Below are 27,309 nucleotides of genomic sequence, written 5' to 3' on the forward strand. Positions count from 1 at the left end.
CGTTGCCACTCTTCCCGTTGAATTAAACAGTCTTTGGTGGAGAGATGTCCGGACATTGTTGCATGTAGACGATAGGTGACGGCGCAAACCTCTGTGCAGTTTAGGGATGGCCTTTCTGCTTTGACAACGATGGCTTCCTTCACACCTTTTTCAAACCAGCGGTCCTTCCTATCTAGAATTCTAGAAACTACACTGCACTGCATAAACAACAATTGCAGGCGCACGTCATATCATGAATGTGGGTACACCGATTCTCCTTTCAGTTGGTTACAGTTTAGATTAGATCACTTTTTTCTTCAGTACAGTCGGAAAATCCAGCCTATCCCGCTAGCCAACCGTACAACCAGACAATCATTCGTGTGGTGTGTCATGTTACAGTCCGTGGTTGGATTTTTGTAACTCAAAACCCCACAAAGAGTTAAGCCCCGATGTCAATCTACTCTGTTTGCGGTACGAAGGAAGAGTGTTGGTGTTCAACAGAGAAAAGGGACACCATTGCCATACAAAGGCAAATGTCAACGATCATTCAGGCCTGACAAAGCCGAAGAGAGGGAGAGGAGGAAATTAAATATTATAATATGCGTAGAGACAAAAGTACAGTATACACAACATGAATGCATAAAAACTTCTATGGGATTCTATGGGAAATTTTGCTTTCTTCTTCAAGTAGCTTTAATACACTTTCACTTGACAGCTAGATAGATGAAACCTATTAATGGTGTGTGAAGTTTCATGGAATTGTTGGCAGACAGCCAAAAATTCCAACTTAGTCATTTGTTCAGATGTTATGTTTTACAAGACATGAAAACAAAGTGTTATCATCATCTAGTTATCACCTTATCATATGAATTCATTCTTATGTTTCCAGATATTACTAAAAAATGTCATTCTTTGTTTCCACTTGCAGCCCTGAAGAGATCCTTTGACATTGAAGATGTGGATGACATACCCTCCTTCTCATCAGCATCTACTCCCTCTTACCCTGTCTCTCCTTCAACTTCCCATTTCTTCATCAGCCACAACAAAGCCAGTGAGGGGTGTGGTGGTGGACAATCCCCCTCTTTACCTTTCAACAACAACAATAACAACCTGGGCTCCGCAGGGTACCACACCCATATCAGCCGAAGTTCCAATCCCAGCCCGGTACTCAAGTCCCGCACAGTGGTCAGTAGCATGTCCTTCAATCGGGGAACCATGAACAAACCGGCCCCTCACAACAACAGCTCTTCAGTGACCAGAGCTGCATCCTTTCAGAGCAGACTGAACCCCAACAATGGTTTTTCCGTTTTGCCAAGACCAGGAAGTGACAATGATAGTCTTCATAGTTCCACGTCAAGCCTCGAGTACTCTGGAGTGGGTGGAGGTTCTGTCAATCCTAACAAGGTGTCCTCATACGCCAGTCCTCTACTCCAGGCCGACTACCACCGAGCCCAGCCTCAGCTGTCACAGCTACAATTAGAAGGCGGAGCCAAGTTGGGAAGGAACCACAACTTGAAGAAGTTCTCCTCTCACGGGACTGTGTTCCATTCTGATTTGAACCAGGGGACAGAGTTGATGTTGGGGGCAGATCCTCTTGGGATGAATCATGGCTCCATGCCTAGCCTAGATATTCAAATCCGAGATGGAGGAGGTGGAATGTCGGGTATGCAAAGAGGTGGAGACAGGGTTTCTCCAGGTTTGAGGTATCCCAATGCTAACCCTACCTGGAATGCTGGACATAAAAATGCCAATTCCCTTGGGGATGAAGGCTGCTGTGGCTCCAACAATCAGCAGCATCTTTGCCCACAGATTCCTCAGATCAAGGCTCCGCGTCTCAGTAAGTTCCCCTTGGACCTGGACAGCTTGGTGAACACCACGTCAGCCACTTCCCCTGCTAAGGTTCACAGAGGATTTATTAGTCCCAACCCCCCAAAGCCTCCTCCAAGGAGCACAGGAAGCCTTCAGCACCACACCAACTCACCATCCATGACAAGCCCATCAGCTTCCCTCAGCAGCCTTGATAGTTCATCTGATACCCCACCCATCTCCATTCACCATCCCTTTTTACCTTTTTCACCACAAGCAACTTCAGACCAGGGCTCTAACCCTGTTTCGGAGGTGAGATGCTCACCAGTGCGCCTTTCTCCATCTCGTACCTCTCAGGTGGAAAGCATCTCCAGGCCTCAAGTTGTTCAGGTGGTCCCCACCCCTTCCAGCCTTTCCAGCCCACGTTCTATTGGCTCATTTGGAAATGTCCCTGGTGATGTCGGAGATAGTGTGGACTCAATCTTACAGAGGATTGCCTCCTTCTCCCAGCCTGCCATCGCTAATACAACTCCAGCACCTGTCATCCAACATCCCGCTATCCAAAACAGTGGGGCTCTGTCTTCTGAAGTTGGTTCTCCTGCCGAGGCTGCCCTCATGCCAGTATGGGGAAACGGCAAAAAGAAAAACAAAGGTAGGACATGTATTCATACTTTCCCCAGTTGCTATAAAATATATAATCACAAAAGTGCAGATCACACCAGCTTCACTAGTTATTAACAACTGCTTCCGTGTCATGTTCATGTGAAGTCTAAACAATGTGTATTACAAAACATTCATACACTACATAATTGCAGCAGTCCTATCAGTGTGTGTTTTGATTTCGTGTGAGTGTTTGTGTGTCTGAGTACTCAGCTCTGTTTAACAAATGATGAGAGAACTTCTCTCATGTCAGCTGAGGAAAACAAGTCGAGGTTAGCAGATGAGTCAGTCACCACACCCATTGAAATGGTTTTGTCTACAAGTTCCGTTTCTACGATGGCGGTGTAAGTTGTGTTTCTAAGTCGGAACCTATACCTAAATTATACCTAAAATAACACCGGAGTCACTCACACTGTACAGAGATCACATGAAAGACATGAAATACAGTAATAAAAACATTAAATACAAGAATTAAATGAAACCAATAAAAAAGAGAACCACTCCTTATTTTTACTCCTGTGGTTAGCTTGCATACGGATTAGGTGCGTTGCAAAGGAGGGAGAGACTTATTCGGTCGGAGGAAGCCTCAAGAATGAGATCATTATGGTGCTTAGTTATCACTGTCCATTTCATAGGAGAAGATCCTTTCAAAGATACGATCTTTATCCTTGATGATGGTTGCGATGTTTGAGTGGCGTTTGAGCTGCTTGGACAGCGTTTCTTAGCTTTCTGAGTATTTTACAATGTGTAATTTTACTTCTCTTTTCACTTTCACTCTCCTTTTCTTTGAGGAGAGTTGGCCTCATGTTTGGGAGACATAATGAAGGGAAAACGTTAACTAAAAAGAACAAAAGTGAGTTGATAGGAGTTGTTTTTTCTCAGTGTAGCGACGAGCGACTATGTACTGTATACTTCTGCACCTACACCTACATCTTTCTTTCCTTTTGTACGATATTAATATATGGGACTGCGTTGTAGCCATTTAACGTTGTAACACGAACCGCACCCATTTATGCACAAACAAACACATGCATTGTGTGTTTACAACCAAGACCAGAGCCCTGCGCTGCAAAGCAGGATTTTTTTCCACATAACTTTGAGGCTCAACTCCACTTATGCAGTCCTCCTTATGCAGTAGGGTTAACCTGCACTGGAGGTAAGAGATTAGAGACTATAAAAGCACCACCTACAGACCAATCAGTTGTCTCTGACAAATGGCATCACTATTCATCGAGTATCCCGTGGTGATTGGCGTGCAGAACATAAGAGAGCCAAAAGCAAGGATTTTATGAGGCTGGCAAAAAGAATCTCAGCTTAACCACATTTGTTTTTGAACTCCATGTCCACCGTCTTTAGTGTGGTACGCAGCTGCAGGTTCCTTTTATAGAGAGAGACCTCACAGTGTCTGAAACAAATAATAAAAAGCAATTGCACTTGCTTTACTTTTTAAGCATTGCCTGTTTGCAGGGCCCAATGAAGACAGGTTAAAAGACAAAGTGACAGTTTAAGGTTAACCTATAACCGGTGATCCCTTTGGCCTAGATGTGGAGACCTCAGGCTCAGGCAGAGAACGATTTCCCTGTTCCTGTACACGTACAATAGTAATTGATACAAGTGATGCGTATTCACCATCTCAGGCCGAGACTGAGAAATATAAGACAAGCAAATACATTTTATATGCCACAATTACAAACCGCCAAGCACATACCAGTGTATCATGATGGGTGTCACCATTAGCTCAACCTGAGTCTAAATGTAAGTACGAGCAACACTAATGTCTCACCATCAACTGTAGGCCAAATTTCACATTTTGGTTGCTACCAACAATAAAAATTCTAAGAGTTGATGGGAAATCCATTTGTTTATTGTTAACCCAGGAAACCTATCCTTGGATAAATGTGGCCTGTTCTGAATTACCGCTTCCTCCAGGGACAAGGAAACACCACCCCAATCCCTTCCTGGTTGCTTCTCATTATTGCCGTGGGTCAGCTCCTCAGCCAGTGTGAAATTATGTCCCGAAGGCCCTCTTCTGTCGTCTTCATTGAATTTTTTACCTGCCTGTGAATATTCTCATTCATCCAGGCCATTGTATGGAATCGATCTAAGACAGACAGTCTTGGACTAAGACAGCCTGAACGGTCCAGTTGCAATCGATTCCATACCCTGAGATTTTTTTTGACCTGTTAGAACCATCAATAGCCAAGTCGTTTTAGTGTGCGTTACTGTCATGTTACACGACGCAGCGTTGTAATTGTATGGCAGTAACCCAACTTAGAGCTTTGAATAATCATCATAATTCGTTCCAACTGTCAGGCAAAAACTATTTTATAGAGAATACAGTGTTCCCTCGGTCATCGTGGGAGATAGGTTCCCAAAATAGCCCGCAGTATGTGAAATCCGTGAAGTAGCCAACTTTTTTTAATGGCAATTATTATATATGTTTTAAAGCTGCAAAACCCCTCACAGAGTGGCCTTTTATTGTGGGCAGTCTAAGGCGCACTTGTGCACTCATCATGGTGTCTAATCAGCATCTTGATATGGCACACCTGTGAGGTGGGATGGATTATTTTAGCAAAGGAAAAATGGTGTCACAGATTTGTACAGATTTGTGAACAATATTTGAGAGAAATGCTGATATTGTGTATGTGGAAAAGGTTTTCGATCTTTGGGTTCATCTCATTAAAAACGGGAGCAAAAACAAAAGTGTTGTGTATATTTTTGTTGAGTGTAAATTGGTTACAGGCTCAGCCTGTAACAGTGTTCATACGCTTTAAAAAAAAAAGCACTAAACATTTAAAAATCTGCAAAACAGAGGGTTCGTGAAAGGTGAACCGGGATAGAGCGATGGAACACTGTAATTATAGTTTTACATGTAGAAAACAATGTCACATACATATAAATGATGAATGAAATGGATAAATAACCATTTAATATCCATTTATTTATTCATTTTCTTTTCCGCTTAAACCACGTTAGGATTGCAGGGGTATGCTGGAGCCTATCCCAGCTAACTTTGGGCAAGAAGCAGGGTACACCCCGGAATGGTCGCCAGCCAATCGCAGGGCACATATAGACAACCAACCTTTCATACTCGCATTCATACCTATGGACAATTTAGAGTCCCCAATTAACCAATAGGCCACCGTGAGGATCGAACCACCAACCGTTTTCTGGATGACCTGCTTGAAGACTCTTGTAGGTAGATGGCGAGGAGTGGAGAGAGAGTAGGGGATCCACACCAACATCGACTTCTCAACATTTTCGATTGTTTGTGATCGTTGCCTTTACACCTTTACCCTTTTCACACCATTAGCTTTTTTGATTTCTTCTGTCTTCGCTAGGATGGAACTCGGTTTTGATGTGGCAAACGGATTACTTTGTACAACAAGTGTTGCAAGAATTGGTGTTGGGTATGTGATCCAAGATGGCTGAAGAAACAAGCTATGCTGGGAGTAGCCTTTCCACATCTTTACAAGGTTTGGCGTACCTCAGGTAAACCGCAACAGTTTATTACGCACAATATTGTACGATAACCGAGACAGTGTACATACAGTGAGATCCGAGGGAATTTTCTTTGCCGAACCGAATCATACAAAAACTGCAGCTTTTGAAAACCGAAGTTTGACTATATATTTAATTTAATTTTAACTTTCTCCTACGTTCTTATGGACTGGAAGAATAACGCACATTGGCCTGGTGGTTAGCATGTTGGCCACACAGTCAGGACATCCGAGTTGGACTCTCCATTGGAACATCTTTGTTTGGAGTTTGGATGTTCTTCCCGTGCGTGTGGGGAGAACAGAAATCTGTAAAATTGCTGTAAATTACATAAAGCGCAGTCGTCATATGCCATAGCGGAGTATTTCCCTGTAGTTCGGGATTCTTCTTCCTTATACTTTGTGAACATCAACTGCGTGTTTCTTGAAATGGCTCATTTTAGTGCAGTTTTTAGTGCAGTAGGGTTCTTTACAATACAATACGTCCCATAATTTGATTCCACATTCTGATATGCTGGCGACTCTAAATTGTCCATAGGCATGAATGTGAGTGTGAATGGTTGTTTGTCTATATGTGCCCTGCCATTGGCTGGCGACCAGTCCAGGGTGTACCCTGCCTCTCGCTTGAAGTCAGCTAGGGTAGGCTCCAGCATGCACGCGACCCTAATGAGGATCAGCGGCAGAGAAGATGGATGGATGGAGGTTATTTTTTGCTTTATGCATAATTTTAGCTGTTTGAAGGTTTACCAGGTCAACAAATAATAATTGTGATTTTAGGATTCTTAGAACTCATAATCACAGTGCGACTTTGTTCTCAGAGATGTTAATTGTGTTTTGGTTTTGTACTACATTACCTAGAAGCCTTAGCGCTCGAGAGGAAGCGGGAAGTTTACGTGCTGTTGAAGCTACGAGCGAGTAATGGTGATGTGCTAATAAAGCAAAGAGTTCATAGATATTACTGTACACCGCTGTTCCTGATTTATTAAACAAGCAGTAAACATAACATTAATTAACTATTTGGATTTTAATTATGATGGTGTCAGCAGACCAGTGAGTGTGTATGTGCTCTACTTACGCACAAAGTATTGCACCAGTTTCACCTGGCTTGATTAATCTGTGCTTGCCTATCCTGGCTTTGTGCAACCAATTAAGCCTCGACGCTTTTGTTTTGGGTTGGTCGTTCAACCTGGATGTCTGAATCCTACTTTTGTGCAACGGGCCCCAGGTGATCGTTGGTACCGCTTATGCCACATTTTGAATGTTTGATTTGGTGAAGCCGTATAGCAAAAAAAAAAAGATCCTGGATATGTTAAACTTGCATTGTAGTACGGGCCCCGGGTCAGCAGGTGGCTTGTTTGTGTTTTAAAGCTTTTAAAGAAGACCACACACAAGCATTTCAGTTCTTCTTTTGTGTCTCTTTGAGTCTGTATGATATATTTAACAGGCTAAGTTATTTTAGTTCACCACCTCCCAGCTTGCTGGGCTTCTGCTTCCCTCTGATAACAAAGTGAGCACCAGTCGACGATTATGTCTAAAGTTGACCTCTCTTGAAAATGTTTTGCCACACGTCTTATTGAGCCATCAAACCAAGACATGTGGGGAAGAAATATTAGGTTGCACACCACATACAGTAAGTATACTTAGCTATTAAGCAGAAAACAAATCAAAGGCTCAACTGACATTCCACTAGTCTGTTCGCAGAGATGTGATGGTCTATTGGTTCTTGTTCTTTTATTTTGACAGATACCTCAATGTTTACGTGACAGTCTGGTTGAGGTTTAGTAAACAGGATGCATGTGTTTTAAGGCACCTGTCTGGAGTTTCCCTTCATTTCGCCTTCAAACTCATCAGGGACGGAAGCCAATTCCTTTGACATGAAAAAGTGATAAAAGAATAAAGTAAACGTAAAATGAATCCCCCTGAAGACAGGTGATGACGATTATGTTGTTTCCTCCATAAACTTCTTTGAGCTGTGACCTCACTGCACTAACTTGGCTCTTTTCATTTTAATCACATCAAATGCAGATCATTTGATCGCAGAATGATGCGACGTTTAAAAGATGTCAACTATAAATAATAATAGCTGCATGTACAGTATAAAGGAGGATTATATGAGCATTGTCTGGAAGTATGTGATCCCACGTTGATTCATTTACGTTTACCCCATAAAAGATTACAAAAGATTTGAACTTTCCAGGACTTTCTGATTATTATTATTCACCCAGGCTGTTGTACCCTCAGGGCATTAAATTTGATTACTATCTGATTAGATAGGACAGCTCTAGTCTGACTAGTGTTTGTCCCACCGAGCCACTGAGTCTTAACTGATGATGCCTGCTCGAATGAACGGCGAAACGTGGCGAAACCTCTAAGACATCTTGGATAAATACATTTGTATTTGATTAGGGGAAATAAGTATGTGATCCTCTATCAAACAGCAAGAATTCTGACCCCCACAGACCAGTTATGTGTCCATGAAGTACACAAATTAGTCCTGTCCCTTTAGGAAAGTACCAAAGATCTGTCAAAGGACCTCAGGGACAAGATTGTAAACCCGCACAAGACTGGAATGGACCCAAAGACCATCCGTTTGAAAGTCGGTGAGAAAGAGAGCACTATTGGCGTTATCATTTGGAAATGGAAGAAAAACACTCAGTATGCAAGATTTCACCTGGTGGGGTAAAGATGATTCTGGGAAAGGTGAGGGATCAGCCCAGAAGTACAAGGGAGGAGTTGATGAATGATATCTAGGAGGTTAGGACTACTGTACCGTCACCAAGAATAGCATTCGCAACACACTTTCTGTAATGGTTTGAGATCCTGCAGGAAAGGTCCCCCTGCTCCAGAAGACACACGCACAGACGTGTCTGAGGTTTTCCTATGAATACCTGAATGATTCCGACATGGCTTGGAAGAATGTGCTGTGGTCAGACGAGACCAACATTGAGGTCTTTGGGATCAACTCGACTCCGACGTGATTGAAGGCAGTGAAAAGCTGAATGTGACCCCAACAAACATTCTGCTTTGGGGCCGTTTCTCTTCGAATAGATAGATAGTGTGCAACCCTGGTGAGCAGCTACAAGAACTATACTGCTTGCCAGCAAGGGTTTGGCCACCAGGTGCTAAGTCACTTTTTGAATTGGGATCAAATATTCATTTCGCTCAATCGAATACAATTGAATCCACCACATTTATCTTACAATAAACCTGCCATTAAAAGTATGGACTGTTTGTATCTTTGTAATGGGAGCAAACTTTCAAAATCAGCAGGGGATCAAACCACCCTCCCCTCCCCCCATATTGTATTTATCAAACGCACATGTAGGCAGAGGTTTTCGTGAATATTTTCAGCTTTTTCTCATTAAACCGCCTGCCTTTCTTTGGTACACTTCAAACTATCAAGTGACACACAAGCAACACAGAATCACTCATGAAACCTTGAAGACTTTTAACATTTGATTGTAAAATTGGATGACATGTTGTGGTTTGAGTTAGTCCAGTTGTGAAATAAAAAAACAAAACCATTGTTATTTTCTGCCTTTATCTTTTTCTGGCGTTCTATCTTCTGGCTCTATGTTCTGTTGTCGCATGATCATTGTATGTCGTGGACCATTCAGGCTATGTCAACACGAATAGGGATATTTTAAAAACACACATTTTTCTTTACATTTTGTCCACACGCAAACATGTTTTTTTGTTCGTAAACAAGGTATCTGCGGGGTCTTAAAAAGTCTTAAAAGTCTAAAATCCAATCATTTGAGTTTAAGGCAGGGGTGTCCAAAGTGTGGGCCGCGGGCCATTTGTGGCTTACGACTCTGCGTGGCACACGCAGAAATAACATTAGAAACATAAAAAATAGGAAAAATAGAACAAAATGGCATAATATGAACAAAATATGATTGATACTTAATATTAATAACACAAAGTATTGGCTTTAAATATATGTAAATGTTGGTTTTTTTTAGCCTTTTTATAAAATGAATCATCCTTGGATTTTTCTGTATGCGTCCCTCAGTGGAAAAAGTTTGGACACCCCTGATTTAAGGCATTAAAATCTCGAAAATTATTTTAAGATTTCATAAAATGTCTTAAATGTGATTTTTTTTCAATGTCTTAAAAGTTGACCACACAGTCACAGTCTGGAGATCGGGAAGACCTGGCTTCGATTTGCCCTTGGACATCTCTGTGTGGAGTTTGCATGTTCTCCCCGTGCGTGCGTGGGTTTTCTTCGGGTACTACGGTTTCCTCCCACATTCCAAAAACATGCATGTTAGGTTAATTGGTGACTCTAAATTGTCGCCCGAAGTCAGCTGGGATAGGCTCCAGCATGCCCCCGCGACCCTAATGAGGAGAAGCGGTATAGAAAATGGATGGATGGCATAAACTTCAGTTTAGCTTTTAAAAATTTCAATTTTGGAGGACGCTACAGTCTATCATGACTACGAAACAGATGGAATAAAGTACCTGTGCATCGCGCACAACCATTATGCTGATTATGCGCCGCGGGCCTCCGATTATCCTTCATGTCCTTTGTACTTCTTTACAAGCATGGATGTGAAATGGATCTTAAGTTGTTGTTCATTTTGCTGTTAAAACAGTCTTAAATTTGACTTGTTGAAACCTGCAGAGGCCCTGGTAAAAACTGAGATTTTGAAAAACTCGGCCAGAGTGGAGATTCAGTTTTGTGAGTGGGCGGGTAAAGCTGACCTTTTGGCTTGTGTCTGTGTGGCGTTATCTCGTGTTTTTAAAGCTTATTTAACAACCGAACATTGTTGTTGTTATTGACCTATGAGTTATGGCAATTAAAAAAAAAACATTCCTGATGTTTCCTCGGCTTTGTGTAAGTGTGTGCTGATTTTAAACACAATGTACACATCATTGTACATGTAATGTGCCGCTATGTTGATGAACAGATGCATTATAATGCGTTTTCAGACTTCTGATTGACCAAAATTGGCATGTCAGTGTTTTCATATGGACAGACATTTCTCCACTCGTATGGATGGAGAATGAACAGGGGAAATGTACGTCTTTGTTTGTGTGTTACCTTACCTTACCTTACCTTACCTTACCTTGGCTGTCAGTATTGTTTTCATCTGTCACGTGAGATTCTGAACTGCCATTTCCTTGCTAATCTTGAGTGCAATGGTGGCAGTATTTTTGGTTGAAAGCCTTGCTGTGATTTGTACACAACATTCCTGCATTGTGCAATCTCCTTCAACACCACTTTCATCAGCGTTCACAGGAACCCCCGCGCCTTCATCGGCGTTCAGGCTGTAAATAACAGGCTAATGTGTTGTAACAGTGCTCATTTTGAATGATTGTTTGACTACACTTAGTGCCTCACTCAGATGATTTGTTTCCATAAAAACATCAAAACAAAACAAAAACGAGGCCCTCGGTGTCCTTTCCTCTTCTCTCTTCCTGTGCTCTAAAAGCAACACACAGAGGAAAGGAAAGGTCACATGATGGAAGAATCAGAGTAAGCACAAAGAATGAAAGCAAATCTTGGAAAAAAAAAAAAAAATCTGTTCCAGAGTCAAACTGTTGCCATCAATATACAGTCATCCCTCACGCCACTTTGCGCTTCAAATTTTGCGGCTCCACTATGCCAGGGTTTAAAAAAAAATAAATAAATAAATCATGCTGTTTTGTGGTTGAATATGGCCTATTATTAGTGAAAAATATGCATGGTTAAGTGAATTTTACATATTTTTTTTGCCGAAATTCACAATTTCAACCATAAAAACGGTTAAATGAACTTAAAGGCATTCAGAAGACGCATTCAAAGACATTGTGATAATTTAAGGTATTCAGACTTGACCGCCAGAACAAGGTTTGAATTATCTCACAACGGGCACAATAATCCCTAACACGGGCTACTGTTGCGGCCGGAACCCACCCCAAGCTAAAACTCAACTCTGACCTTCCGATGTCACTTCCTGTCCGTGCCACCGGAACATATTTAACAGCAACACACACAAAAGCATGAGTCTTTATTTATGTCTTAAATGGCTTATTTTCTGTTATTATGTCTGCTATATTGGGTAATACACGTGTAAAGTGACTATAGGGGTGTTACATCATGTCTAGAGGGCTCTAATAATGTTAAAAATGTATTTAGAAGGCCATGAAGAGGGTTTTCTAAGCTCTAACTACAAAAAATGTTCCATTTAAAAATAATCTACTTTGCGGAAATTCACTTATAACGGTTGAGTTTTGAAGCCATTAACCGCGATAAACGGGGGGGTTATTGCACACGTGTATACATCCATGTAACTGGAAGAATGTCAGCTAAAAGGTCGACGACGCCAGAAATGAAAAACAGAAGCCAATTCAAATGAGAATTAAAACGACAAGGACTTAAAGCAATCCGAGCCATAACAACGACATTAGATTGGAACATCTTCGAGCTTTCCCGACAAAAGTCACAAGGAATATAAACACAGAATGTTGACCATTTATACTATTGTGCTATGTTCTGACACCAGAAGCGCTTGCAGTCCTTCATTACGATGTAGAAAAGAGGAGGTGGGTGTGAGTCCCATCTACATTTACTGTAGTTTGATGTTTAAGGCTGGTTGGAGGTGAGCATTATTGCTGTAATGGTATTTTAGTGGTGCTAAAATGAAATGAAGGGCTCTTTAAGCTGCATCTAGATAGCACAATAGGCCATGGAAATGTTCTTTTTTACCATTGTTTTCTTTGACCTCCCCCAAGACCCTTTCCTTTCCTGTCCAGTTGTTTGGTGTAGGGTCATGGAAAGATTTTCCTGTGCTTGCTTTTTTACTTTTACTATCATATGAGCACACAAACCAAGATGGATGGTCTTGAATGGCAAATGTGTCGGTTGGCAGGAAAGTATGAAAAGATGAGCACTGATCAACTGTTCCAAACATGTCCTTGCAGGGTTTGGGGGTCAGTTGCAATGACCTCACTTTGTAAAACTTTTCTGAAAAGAACTCCGCACGCCGTTTTCAAAGCCAACTTGCTCTTTAAAAGCAAGGTGAAGAGAAAGAAACGTCAGGAAGAATGATTAACTTAGGCTTGTAATTCCGAGGTATGAGTAAGTGCAGTGAAATGACAGAAAAAGGCTTGAACTGTGAGAGTATGCTGTAGATAACTGATCATCACTGCAAAATCACTGTAATTATCAACAGATGGTGAGTTAGATACTTTTAGATCGGGGTTGGACTCTAAAGCGACCTCACAATTTGATTCGTTTATGATTCAGAGGGCTGTGATTTGATGTATCATTGCAGATCCAAAACAATACATTGACAAAAAGATGTTCCTACAGCACTAGCAGAATCCTTGTTGTACCGTAAATTAAGGCACCTGAGAATATTCTGAAGTAATAACATAAGAGGCTGCCATAAAGTGAAATGATTGAAACATGCAAAAGGGGTCCACAAGTATTTTGATCCAATCCAATCCAAGTTTTATAAACACTGTTTCAAAGTGCTGCACAGACTAGCAAAACCATAAATAATAAGTAAATAAAGGAATGTAAATGTAAATAATAAGTAAAAATTACGACAATAAAAACTAAAAGATCAAATACAAACAGTAAAATATTTAAAACAAGAAATAGAAACAATAAAAGCCAAAAGTAGGTAAAATAAATAATAAATAAGTAAATTTAATTTAAAAACTAAAATAAATAGAACCAATAAAAACTAAAAAAATAATAAAAGATACAGAGGACCACACGACTCACGCCAAGTTAAAAGCCAGAGAATAAACGTGACAGTTTGAACAAAAAAAAAGTAAAGCTAATTAAAGAAACAACCAAAAAAAAAACAACAAAAAAAAACCAAGACAAGCCACACACCCAAAAAGACAGAAGCCTGAATTAAATAGTGGATTCCTACAAAAGACCAACCAGCAGTCAGGTGTTTTTTCTCTAAATTTAAGCAGACAGAAGCGAAGGACAAACTGCGTCGTCTTGTGGGTGTCAAACGCAAGTCAGGTTCACCTGTAGTGCCAAACAGGGCTATTAAAGGGTTGGGTTGAGAATACAAAATGACAATCAGGGAAAGAGTTTGAAAGACTTCCTGCAGGTTATTTTTTGAAGCATTTTGTGGTTGTAGGAATTTGTTGAATTAAATCAATGATTCACCTTTTGGAATTGTGATATTTTCAAAGATGGGTAAGTCAATCGAAGTGTTAGCAGCAGTAATAGTAATACTAGTAGTAGGAATAGTATGGTAGTTGTTGTATGACTTTGGCTGCAGTCTGACCAGTCAGATCAAGTCGGCATACTCGTGATGGGAAGCTCGGTTCCTTTTACCGACTCAAGTTCTTATGAGAAAACCCACGCACGTACGGGGAGAACATGCAAACACCACACAGAGATGCCCAACGGCGATTGGAACCCGGATCTGCAAACAAGTCTCTGCAGAAAATTCATTGGACCTCATTGTGAAATTGTCCTTTAATTTTTTGTCATTTGTTTATTTGTGATCATGTTATGCAAAGACACATATTACACAGATTGCTAATTGCAGATATTTACGCAACAATAACTACAGTTCCCATTAGGCTTCAGTACCAGAGGAGCGAACCCAGGAAGTAGTGAATTACCTAAATAGACGCTAGTATCATATGTTTTGATAGATGAAGTGATTGTGTTTTGATCTGACAAATCTTAAGTTTGATCAAATGTGGAATTACTACAGCTTCTGCTCGGCCATTAATACTGCGGCAACTGTTGAACACTGACGAAAAAAGCATTCACACGTCTTGAGCAAACGAGTGACGCTGGGAACAGACTGGAGGCTGCGTTGCAAGGTTTATAGTGTGCGCAAAGCACTTAATGTGCGGTTCCAGTCCTGCATCGCACACTGCCACGTTCATATTATGTGTATTATCATTCAGAGTGGCGATGCTATAGCTCACATTCTGATTGTTCCTGCGAGACAGCTTTTCTCTTAAAGGAGAAATATCATTATGGGTGTCACAACATCTAGCGACACCCCTATGCTTTAGTGGTGAGTACCCATACACTTTATACTCTAAATGTTTTTAATAAGTTTGTCAGGCATATTTAGGGCATAATCCTTGATTGCGTCACTAGTAAACAATGAAGAGAGAAGGGGAGGGTTCTGGAGCTGAAGCTAACGTAGTAATTACAAGTCACCTTTATTTCAAATGTTGATCCATAATCGCAAAAGAATGCCAACGTTAAGCTAGCAGGAGGATTTGGAGGGGGGAGGGAGCCTTTTGCCAAAAAAGGACATTTGTGTGGGCGCATCAATTACATGTGACTTCTCCGCCATTCGCTGGTGGTCCTGGAATGTAACTGAATGGAAAGGGATGGGATCCCCTGTATATTCAGTGGTACCTTGGTTAATGTCATTAATCCGTTTAGAAGGTCCGACTCAAACCAAAACGGATTCTAACCAAAGCAAATTTTCCCATAGAAAATAATGTAAATCTAATGAATCCGTTCCAGACACCCAAAAATGTTAACACGAAACACATTTTATAGACAATAATTCTAGTTTTATATGCAGAAAATGCTGCATAAAGAATTACAAATGACAAATTATGGCCAACTGAACATTTAACATCACTTTTTCCTAGTTTTGTTGGAAAAACCCCCACAAAACCATCAATTAACAAAGTAACACAAAATAAACACATTATAACTTGCTGTTTAATGTAGAAAATGAAAAATAAAATAAAAAACAACCACTGGCGGCAGTAACATTGCGGAAGTGCGTCGAGGAGGTTTGACTCGAGAGTTACTTGTTGTAACCAGAAATTAGTGTTATGCATGCAAAATGAGACAGGCAGAAACACAGATTGTCACTCGATGCGCCGTCTGAAGTAGATTTATGCATGTACAGTATGTGTGTACAGCGCAGCCGATGACGGAGCCACCCCCGTCACAATTACATGCCTCTGAAATGACGACGGTCTTCTGTTTAAGCCCTAAAATTCGGAGGTCTTGCACCCTTGTCTCGGTACGGTCCATCGCCTTTCTCTTTTGTACTGTCCATGTGTTTGTTAGGTCGTGTATCTCTCTACAACTCTGATATAAACAAACACTGTAGCTCTAAAATGGGGCTCGCAGCCCACGATACATTGCGCTATTGTGTGCAAGTATCGCACGATTTTGTCTTGGCCGCGTGATCCAACAACAGATGGCAACGTAAACAAACTGGACGGTATTTTGGACGCAGAACAAGCGGGCAAATGCAAGCCAAGGCAAAATTTTTGCAAAAATGTTGTACATTAATCGGAAAACACGCTAACCGGGGCAGACATTAACCGAGGTACCATTGTATAAGCTTTATGGGCATGCAAGGGCAAAACTAAGCAAGCTAAGTGGCATTAGTAAAACATACATGACCAATGACAAGCAAAGCAAATGGTGGTGATTCTGGATTTACTGTTCTGTCAGGAATAAAAAAAAACAAAACATTTGAGGGGATCAAACTGACCTGAAGCAGGAGTTCACGTTGTCATCTGTAATATCATTTCGTTTTCTCCAAATCTATAATCATTTTCATGATCACAGAACAAAACCAGACTCATAACTTGGCTGGTTGGCTTGACTTCATGTTCCCTGGCATTACATGAAACACAAAGAAAGGTTCAAATTAAAAAGTGCGAAGGATTCACAGCTAATGGGTCCTTCACAGACTATGACATGTGAATGTCCCTGACTTGAGATCAGAGGAAATCCTCCTCCCTAATCTTCCTCTTAGTGTGTCAAAAGGGATTCCTTGTTTCATACATTTTGCTGGTTGCTAAACAGCAGTGTAGACACAGGTCAGTACATGCTTCAGTGGAACCGTCAACATTTTGCAGAGAATGCGCTAAACTGAAGGGTCAGAAAACACTGCAGCCACGTGTGAGTGACAGTGGGTGTGTGTCACGTCAGTGGAAGTGAAGGTACAGACGCAAAATGCAAAAGTTGCCTGCAGCTCGGCTTGTCCTGAATTTGTTTCCAATCTGCTCAGCTATTTTAACATAGACGCCCTTTGGCCTGTCCAATTGAAAGCAGGAACCTGTGAGCTCGATACACACACTGGAAGCTCACTGGTTGTGGGCCAAGGACAGAATGGGACCTGGGGACATGAAAGGTGTACAGCAGGGGTAGGGAACCTATGGCTCGGGAGCCAGATGTGGCTCTTTAGATGACTGCATCTGGCTCTCAGACATTTCTTAACACCATAAAATGTGTTTTATTTTAATTTGTTTTCCTGACATTTTAAAGTAAAATGAAATCAGTGTTAAAAATAACATTTAAAATATGCATTCTAATGCATTTTAATCCATTTGATTTTGTAGCGCAATGCCAGCTGTCCTTCCCATTTTCCAGTGTCAGACACCAAAACTTGATTATTGGGGTCGTCCCTCCTTTAATCAAATAGTCAGCTAGCTAATTGTGCAGAGACAACCATTTTGACGAAAAAGGGAAAGAAAAACCATGCAGCAGCAGAAGTTGCATTAATGGTAAAAAGTAATGTATTTATTATTGGTTAGCTTCAATATAACATTTTTATTAAAAAGAATAAATTCAGAGACTTATATTCTAAAATTGTTGGTCTTCCTTAAATATACACACATTTGGTTGTATTTGGTGTTGAAAAATGATATGGCTCTCACGGAAATACATTTTTAAATATGCGGCTTTCATGGCTCTCTTTGCCGAAAAGGTTCCCGACCCCTGGTGTACAGTGTTCCCTCACTACATCGCGGTTCACCTTTCGGGGATTCGCTCTTTCTTGGATTTTGCACGTTTTTTTCTATCGGTGCTCTGTTTCATGTGTTCAGACACAACAGTCCTGACTAGCTAAGGGAGAACCCGCCCATTGTGTTCTGCATTCTGATTGGCTATAGACAATTGTCGTTCAATCTCCTTCGTGCAAGACTGCCTGTTTCCTGTTCTATGATTGCTATACATGCTGATTAAGGCAGAAGTTACGCAGCTGTAGGGCGCCTGTAATACTGTAAATGAATCTTCGGTTCAGCATTAAATTCAAAAGAGAAGAAGACCTAGCCAGAGGGAGGGGCTTATGCCAACAAGGAGACAAATTTATGCTGAAGAGGCTGTTAAAATATACAAATATTTTAACACCAAACTTCAGTTTTTCATTGAAATTTGAATAAAAATTGAGTATTTGTTAGTCCGTGTCAAACGATAATGATGGCAGTAGATGTAACACACGCAATTCATAAATGATCCAAAATAATAATGAATAAATAAATAAATAATAAAGTAATAAAATAATAAAGTAATATAAGTATTGCAGTTGCTCCTCTCGCAAGTAATCAATGACAGCAGCAACCTTGCACAAAAGGAATAATCGTGACAACTGCAAATCAATTCATATAAAAATCAATAAATAATAAAAACACACATTTCAGTAATACAACAGATAGAAGTGATGGGACAACTAAATGGATGTGAGCGCAGGCTAGCAGTCTAAAATATATATATATATACAGTAAGACATTCAGAAGACACATTCAAAGATGCTGTAAATGATACTATATGTGGTATTCTACATTGGTCACCAGGTGTCAGTAATGTTACTGTAATGTTCTGTGAGACACACACACACACACACACACACACATGACTTGATAGCTGGAACAACAGGCTGTCTTTAGAAGTATGACAACTCACAACAGACACCATAATCCCTCATAAAAATCCCTACATGGGCTACTGTTTTTTATTCTGTAGCCCACGCCAAGCTAAAACTCCACTCTGAATTATCAATGTCACTTGGTTCCCCTAGGGAACACATTTATAGCAACACACGTGAGCATGAGCCTTATTTATGTCTTAAATGGCTTATTTACTCTTTTTATATCTACAATATTGAGTAATACGAGTGTAAAGGTGACTACAGGGGTGTTATTTTATGTCTAGTGGGCTCTAATAATGTTAAAAACTGTATTTAGAAGATTGTAAAGGTTTTCTATGCTCCAACTACAAAAATATTCCATTTATAAATAAAGAATATTCTGTGGAAATTCACTTATCACGGTCGGGTGTGGAACCAGTTAACTGTGATAAACGAGGGATTACTGTATATCCATCACCATGACAAAACAAGGCTGTTTACTTCACATAATGCCTGGTGTGTGTTGTTCCACCAGTCCTTCTTTTGGAATAAGCTAATGAACTCCAAAGTTTTGTGCAACATTGTCATGTATTTTTTTACTGAAAAATGCGTATACAGTATTAAGGGGTCCCTGACATGATTCATTCATTGTTTGTAATTATGGTCTACGTTCGATTTTTGAAAGCGGTAACTTAGCAAAAGCTGCATTTATAGTTCATGGCACCAACCATGACGAACTAGCTCTCGCAGCTCAGCTTCATTTCCGGAAGTGACGTCATGAGGGTAACACCTCTCAGCTAAAGCAGAGTAAACAAACGCTTCTCGAGGTAAATCGTCGACTTGGTTCAGGAAATTTTTCATCCAAATCATAGTCATGCCAAAATGTTTTGATGCTGCTGGATGTTCACAATATCCGAGTAATACTGTATGGTTTTCTTTTCCAAAAGAGGAAGATTTAAGACAACAATGGATGACGCAAGTGCAGCGACAGCGAGACAGATGGATGCCCATCTCGAGTTCTGTTCTTTGCAGTGATCATTTCACTGATGACTGCTTCGAAGGAATACCTTCACAAGAAGCATTTGGTTTGATAGTACAGTCAAATCTGTCTTAGCAGCCACCTGGATAGAACAGCCACCTGCCTATAGCGGCCACTAAAAAATCCCCCACAGAAAATTTGCGTGTTGTAGACCCTGTGTATAGCGTCACCTTTCTAATGCGGCCACCCATTTTGTATCCCTTGGTCAATATCTGACCGCATATAGCGGCCAAAATGCCAACTCAAGCAGAAGCTTCATGCACGAAAAAGTTTTGTTTTTTAAGCAATGCAGCTGTCGTATGTAGACTTTAATTACTGAGTCCTAGCTCAGTCACAGTCATTCACAAGATCCACACAAACTGTCAGTTGTTCGACATAAAAAAAGCCGTCTTCTTTGGAGCTTCTTGCAGACAGTGACACCGTTTATTTCCTGGTGTGAGACAATGTGCACTGGTCAATACTGTAATGCCGCTTGTTGTGGGGAAGGAGAGACTCACGTCGCTGATGCACTTTAATTGCTTTATGAACAGCGGTTTATTAACCTACAGTAGTAGTTCTTTACAACTTTTATCTGCAGTCCCACAGTGCCCTCTACTGGTCAACATTCAAAATGGCCGCTAACCTGTCTATAACGGCCACCTGTCTATAGCGGCCACTTTTGCCGTCTCCTGACAGGTTTGACTGTATGTGTATAAACACACTTTGCAAAAGAATGCTATTCCACCGGTACATGGGAAAAAAACAAGACAATGAAGAACAACCACTTTGTCAAAGTTGGCACAAAAGAGTAAGTCATGTACATAATGTCTTCTATACACTATTCCAAGCATTATACATGTTATATAAACATCTTTTGTCTGCGATATGTTTACTGTGAGGGTGGCGGCGAAGGGGGAGAGCATTCAATCTACAATAAAACAGGATATAAAAACCTCTTTACACTCATTAAGAAGCCAATTTAAAACAATAATTGAAGGATAAGCAACTCCAGAGTAATTTATCATTTTGTGTTTTTAAGGCGACCAATCGTCATCTCCATATCTTAAGGCTTAAGTCCATGTACTGCAAGTTCTCTATTTCAGCTCCAAATGTTTCTTCCTCCTCGAAAACAACTGACACATCGCTCAAATTTTCACTATAATCACAGTAAACATCCTCTGTCTCGTACACCGCCATGTTTGTTTACCTGAGAGACACTACCCCGATGATGTCACGTCCGGAAATGAGGCTGAGCTGCGAGAACTAGTTCGTCATGGCTGGCCCCATGAACTATAAATGTCATTTTTGTGAATTTATCATTCGCTTTCAAAAATTGAAAATGTGGAACGTCGTTACAAAGAATATATAACGTATTTAAGCAAAGTTGATGAATCATGTCAGGGACCCTTTAAACTTGTGAACCCAACCTTTCTCTAGAATTCTGTGTTGCGCATCTTTATTCTCCATACTCCTACTTCCTCTCTAAGCGCAAACAGCAAATGGTGAAGCACTATCGGGGACATGTTTTGCTGTTTGCTACCTTAATATTATCTGCATATGCATGAAATAAAACATGCCCAATATCAGCCTGAAAATGTTGCTCACCTCAGTCAGATATGTGCACCTTGGCGTGTTCCAATTATGTCACTTCACTGATATTCATCTCCGGTCTGTATTTTTTCCTGGACACCCCACCCTAACCTACATATCTGGCATTATTACAAACAATTATCCCTTATCCATTGAGTTTCAAGACAAGGTCATTCCCATGATGTGCATCAGCAAGTCCTTGTAATGTGGTCTTTGGCCCCAGGGAGCCACAGCAAAGACTTCTAATCCCCCTTAATGCAGGACAGAGAGAGGGATAAAGAGGAAGGTGGGAGAGAGCGAGCAAAAGATGGAGAGAGTTGTGGATGAGAGACACAAAGGGAAGGGGAGGGTTAGTGAAAGGATGAAAGCAATGAAGAGATATTAAATTCCATTCTCTTGTACCACAAGGGGAGTAATGTTTAGAGGTTGGCATGATTGCATGACTCAAGTATTCACGTCGATGTGGTATGCATATCAAAACAGATGATTTATCCCCCTATCCTCTGTGACTTCATTAGTTACTCTTACTTAAATGGTAGAGTGGCATACTGATCATAAATAATCAGTAATGCATCAATAATAACTCAACTATTTTTAACCCAGCGTCTTCAGAACCAGGGACTACACTGGAAGTATTATTTTGAACTAGTATTTTTACATTGCACTATGAAATTGACATTGAGCTGCAGACTAGTTGTTATGCAGGGCAAACTTAAAGACAGTGGTGGTTCTAGCTATGGGCCACATGGACAGCAGCACTCCGGGGTGTGCCGGATTGAGGGTCAGATGAGGGGGTTGATTGATATTTATTTGTTTGTCAGGTCAGATGGGGCACCAGCACTCCCAAACTGCTCACATAAGGTGGCAAAAACCAAACTAAGTAGTGAGGGGGGTGTGCTGACCATTGGACCATTGGAAATGAAATGATTCTGAAATTATTATTCTTAGAATTGCATCCAAAAATGAATTCAATTTTTAATATATCCGAGGGCAAGAGTCTTTCACTACAAAAATAATAAAACGTCAATATAATAGTCAATAGAAGTTGGTTTAGCTTTTACTGCTGGTTGAGGTGTCAACAGTGGGGCGATGATGACAAAGTGCCACCAAAACAACATGGAAAAGAGAAAGTCAAAGCCAATTGGGTGCACAATTTAGAAAAAAAGAGGAAAAAAGAAGAGAAAGAGAAACGGGCCATAGATAAAAGTATGGACCTATAGCATCCCTTCATGTACAGTATACCATATTATGGAATGGATGTGATAGAATAAGCATTATTTGATAGTTTATTAGGGGTGGGAATCTCTGGCCTCCTCATTAAGAGGCTTGCAATGTGATGATAAAACGATTATCGATGCATCTTTTTCGTGATCAATAGTTCAGTTTTTTTATGCATTCTTTTTTCTACAAATAATTTCTTTTTCCTCACTGTGTACTGCTAAAACAAAGCATATTTGTAATGATCCTCAATTAAAATTAACATGAAACAGATTAATTTACTTCAAATATCATTTTTTTAATAATTGGAAGGTTACATCTACCAACATATTTCCCATTGCACCAAACCAGCAGGAAAAGTAAAGTGCACCAGTAGCAGCATGTATGAAATAACAAACTTCAGCATATTCTGAGTAACCAACATAAAAAATCTGCCATTATTCACAAATAAATAATCAAGACTGCTGAATTCAAACTAAAACCCAGAGCATAGAATCTTTGACAAAATAATATTTTTGCTTTCAAAAACAGCTTTGATACAAAATATAGATTTTTGTACCAGCGTCTCTCATACAAGAATAATGCTTGCAGACGTCAGTATATTATAAATAACCCCAAAAAATAGGCTGCCCTTAGTCACAACTGCAGTGTCATTGAAATAATGTTGCGATGGGACGTTCCAAAGTGCGCAACAAAGGACGAAAGCCCTGCTTCTCAACAACCGAATACGGCCGCATATCCTTCACAATAAAAGTTGCAATTGACTTTGTAATTCGCTTTGCCTTTTCCCAGTTGGGTGGAAAAGTAGTTATCACCTGCTCAATGGTTCTCTGGTTGGCGGCAACTTCAGCTGGCTGTTTTCCCTCCTGGTTCGGATGGAAACGTGCTATGTGGTTTCTCATATTTGTCGTGTTCCCAAAATATTTTAAGCTTCCATGACAAAGCTTGCATATTGTCTGGCTCTTGTCCAGCTCATTTTTACCTTCAACTATGCAAAAGCTTACTATGTGCTTCTAGGCGCTCGCATTAATTCCAGTGCGTGCGGGCATTCACAAAGGTGTGTAAGTAATGAATTGACTGATAGATGTCCTGGTTCAGTTAGAATTGGTATTTAAACAGTCCTGTTCATCATGCTGGGCACATTTTGACATCACGAGTCCAAGAAGATACCTAACAATTGATCAACAGTCCAGTCGTCCCTCTCCACATCGTGGTTCGAACATCACTCCCTCGCTCTATTGCATTTTTTATGATATGATTTATGGTTGACTATGATTAATTAATTCATTAATGGAGTATTCTGGCCATGGATGAAGCGTCTGACATGATATAGTGAAAAAATAGTTCTCCTTCCATTCCGTGTAGCAGTGGTACGTTTTTGGCTTCTTACTTTGTCCTTCTTCCCCACTCAGTTTCGAACCTATTCTTAAATTTAGAATAAATAACTTGTCAGTACGGTAGATTTCTATTGTTAAAGCGGCGGCCGTTTCTTGTGTCACTTCAGAGATCTAGTAGCTTGCGCATAAGCGGTGTGAAATGTAGTGTAAACAAAGCTAGCAGTATTGTCAGAGTGTACGTCTATGTATGGCAGATTAATATTAGACTGACTGTCCTGTATACCAACAAAGTGACAAACGTCATAGTGAGGATGGATGATATGCTGATCTTTTTTTTTTTAATGCCTTGCGATCGACCCACATTACGTTTGAGAAACTGCAACAAGGAACTTTCCTACTGTTAACAGTGAGTTATTATGTCTTATTATTGCTCATCATGTCTACTATATCACTACTATATTAGGTAATATCAGTATAAAGTTGACTAGAGGAGTGTTATTTCATGTCTACAGTGCTCTAATAATGTGAAAAAAAACATTTTTAGAAGGTCATAAAAAGGTCTTCTATACTCTAACTACGAAAATATTCCATTTATTAATATTTAATTGTACTTGGCAGAAATTCACCTATCGCTGTTGGGGCTGCAACCAATTTACCACAATAACTGAGTGATGATTGTACCTCACCAATGTGACGCTTCAAACAGGGTTTTCCCAGAGGGAAGTGGCCACTGAGCTTAGAGTGTTACAATTCCTCCTTTTCCTCTGCAGCAAACTTTGGTGCTGGTGCAGATTTAGTCCAGAACCAGTAGAACCAGTGTTGGTCTTGAACAGACTCTACACCAGATTCATTTTCCATGCCGAGCCGTGTCATTACGTCACAAAGTTTACGCCTCCGATCAGGAAATACCAAAAGGAAGATCAGCGTGAGTCACGCAATTTAAATAATGTTTATTTTGTCAAACGTCCAGATGAAAAGCAACGACTTGCCTGGAGCTTTTCTTTTGAAGATTACTCATCTTTCGTCAGAGGTCAACAGACTACCAGGCAATCAATAAATAAAAAAATACTTACAGCTATGATTCTGTGGAATATTCAAGTCAAGAATAACTGTTATGTAAGACTACAGTATTTGTTCTTGAACGTTACCATACAGCCGTAACCAAACACAGCTTCATCACGGAGATGAAACACTTCCTGCTCTCCAAAATAAAGTACAATACGCACTTATATGCTAGAAATAAGCATAAAAAACATCATCTAAATGTAATATGTGTGTGAATTAAAGGAATAAAACTAAATGGTGACTTGATATGTTTTTATTTATATTGTGCATGCAGTGGAAAGACACTCCTTCATAACAAATAGTGATTTAATATTACGAAATGTGCAAAGGAATTTCAATTTTAAAAATCTTCCACATCATTCACCGCATTGTTTGACGGATGTTGTGGTCGGCTGTACAAAATATTTTCAGACATTTGCAAAATAGGAAAAAAAGCCTACCTGGATCTCATATTTACAAAAAAAATGTCAATGAAGTTGAAACGGAGGTAACAGGCGGGTATTTACACACACACACACACCCCTATTATGCAAACGTTCAGCACTCACCCAGCAAGATCTTGGATCCAGAATTGAAACAAAAAATACGGCACCAGTTCAGCACCCCTGTGGAACCATGATAATGGAAAACCAAAGCTCTGAAAACCTACTGAACCAAATCCGAACCAGTCACAGTGGAAAAGGGGTACCAGTCTTCTCGGCAGGTTCCAACAGAGACAGAGAGAGGCTGGAAGAGAACTGACATGCATATGGTTAAGTTGGAAACATTACATGTGACTTCCCTTACTGCACATAACGTATTCCCCAGTTTTCCCATTCTTCTTCTCTCCCTTGTTTTCAAAGTTGAAATCACAAGTTCAACAACACTGTCAATAAATGTTAGATAACACGCATTTATCATTGGCAGTTTATCCGGTGGTTGAACCGTGTTTGTGTTTAGTGTTGATGTCGGGCTCTGTTAAGCCACACTGTACTGTACTTAACTCCACTTCAACAGGAAACCGTAAAGCTTGTAAAGTACCACTCTGAGCAGCTTTATTGCCTGAATCATCTTTAATAGATGCTCTGCTTGTAAAGGGTTGGGGAATGTGTTCATATTTGGTAATGTGCGAATGTCCTGTCCTGGGTGGAGGCATGTGCGCTTGTTTGTGAGACAAACTCTCTTGCTTAATTATAGTTAAGTTCAAACGACAGGTCGGCTACAGTTCAGACTGCAGAGACATTAACAGGACGCACAGGCTGCACTTTGATAAACACGTTTGAGTGACAAACTGTGGGACTGCAGCTGGGAAAGGGACTAATCACACTAAGTTTACTCATCATCCAGTTGGTTCAACCAAGTTGGGTAAAGTTTCTATTGACTTATAATCACCAAACAAAAGAATAATGACTATAACATATAATCCAAGATTCAAGATTCAAGAGTTTTATTGTCATATGCATAGTAAAACAGGCAGTTATACTATGCAATGAAATTCTTATTCTGTTCATTCTCCCAAGAAAAGAAAGAAAACACAAGAAAAAGAATAAGAACATAAGAAACATAAATACCAACATAAGAAACATAAACACCAACATAAGAAACATAAATACCAATAAATTAAGCAACAACAACAACAGAAGAGACATTAATACAGATAAATAATACAAATAAATGAATAAATAAATAAGTAAATAAATAAAGTGCTATGAGTGTGTGCGTGTGTTGCGTGCGGCGTGTGTGAGTGCTTCGTTGAGAAGCCTGATGGCCTGTGGGTAAAAGCTGTTCGCCAGTCTTGTGGTCCTGGACTTCAAACTCCTGTAGCGTCTGCTAATAATAATAATAATAATAATAATAATAATAATAATAATAATAATAATGATAATACAGTGGAACCTTGGTTAGTGTCATTAATCTGTTCCAGAAGGTCCAACTCACACTGAAATGTACACTAACCAAATACATTTTTCCCACAAGAAATAATCCAAATCCAATTAATCCGTTCCAGACACAGAAAAATTTTAACACAAAACGCTTAAAAAAAAAAAAAAAAAGTCGTCCCTCGCCACTTTGCAGTTCAAATTTCACGGCTTCACTCGACCACGGTTTTTCAAAATCAAGTAATAAATTATCACTCTTTAGTAGTAGTAAAAAAATATGCATATTTCAGCAAATTTGATGTATTCTTGGCTTAAATTCTGCATTTCCAAGCATAAAAGAAGACGCATTTAAAGACGTTTCTACACTGGTCGTTAGGTGTGAGTAATGTTATTGTAGTGACGGGTGTACGGTGTAGTTCTTATCTGCTGTTTAGAGTGTGGGCTATAGAGGGCAGCGGCGTTCTGCGTGCTGTAAGACATAAGACGACAACCATCCTGACATTCAACGCCATTACATCACATTAATGAGACAACAGCCACTGCAGGAAGTACGCTGTCCAGAAAAAAACAACAAGAAACTCTCACAATGCTAACGTGTGAATCTATGTTATGTTTTATTTATGTCTAATAGGTCTTATTCTGAGTTATTATGTCTACTATGTTGGGTAATACAAGTGTAAAGGTAACTAT

The 27,309-nt window shown here is 40.1% G+C and overlaps 1 protein-coding gene across 2 annotated transcripts in view; it reads left to right on the top strand.

Moving 5' to 3' along the window:
- Nucleotides 1-27,309, top strand: part of septin12 (septin 12) — a 95,691-nt gene that overhangs the window by 20,579 nt on the left and 47,803 nt on the right. For both annotated transcript variants that reach the window (XM_054759230.1, XM_054759231.1), the window contains exon 3: nt 908-2,437. In XM_054759230.1, the coding sequence (XP_054615205.1) occupies nt 908-2,437 (1,530 nt within the window). The remainder of the gene's footprint in view (nt 1-907; nt 2,438-27,309) is intronic.

This window comes from Dunckerocampus dactyliophorus, chromosome 18 (genome assembly GCF_027744805.1).
Source record: "Dunckerocampus dactyliophorus isolate RoL2022-P2 chromosome 18, RoL_Ddac_1.1, whole genome shotgun sequence".
Lineage (NCBI taxonomy): Eukaryota > Metazoa > Chordata > Actinopteri > Syngnathiformes > Syngnathidae > Dunckerocampus > Dunckerocampus dactyliophorus.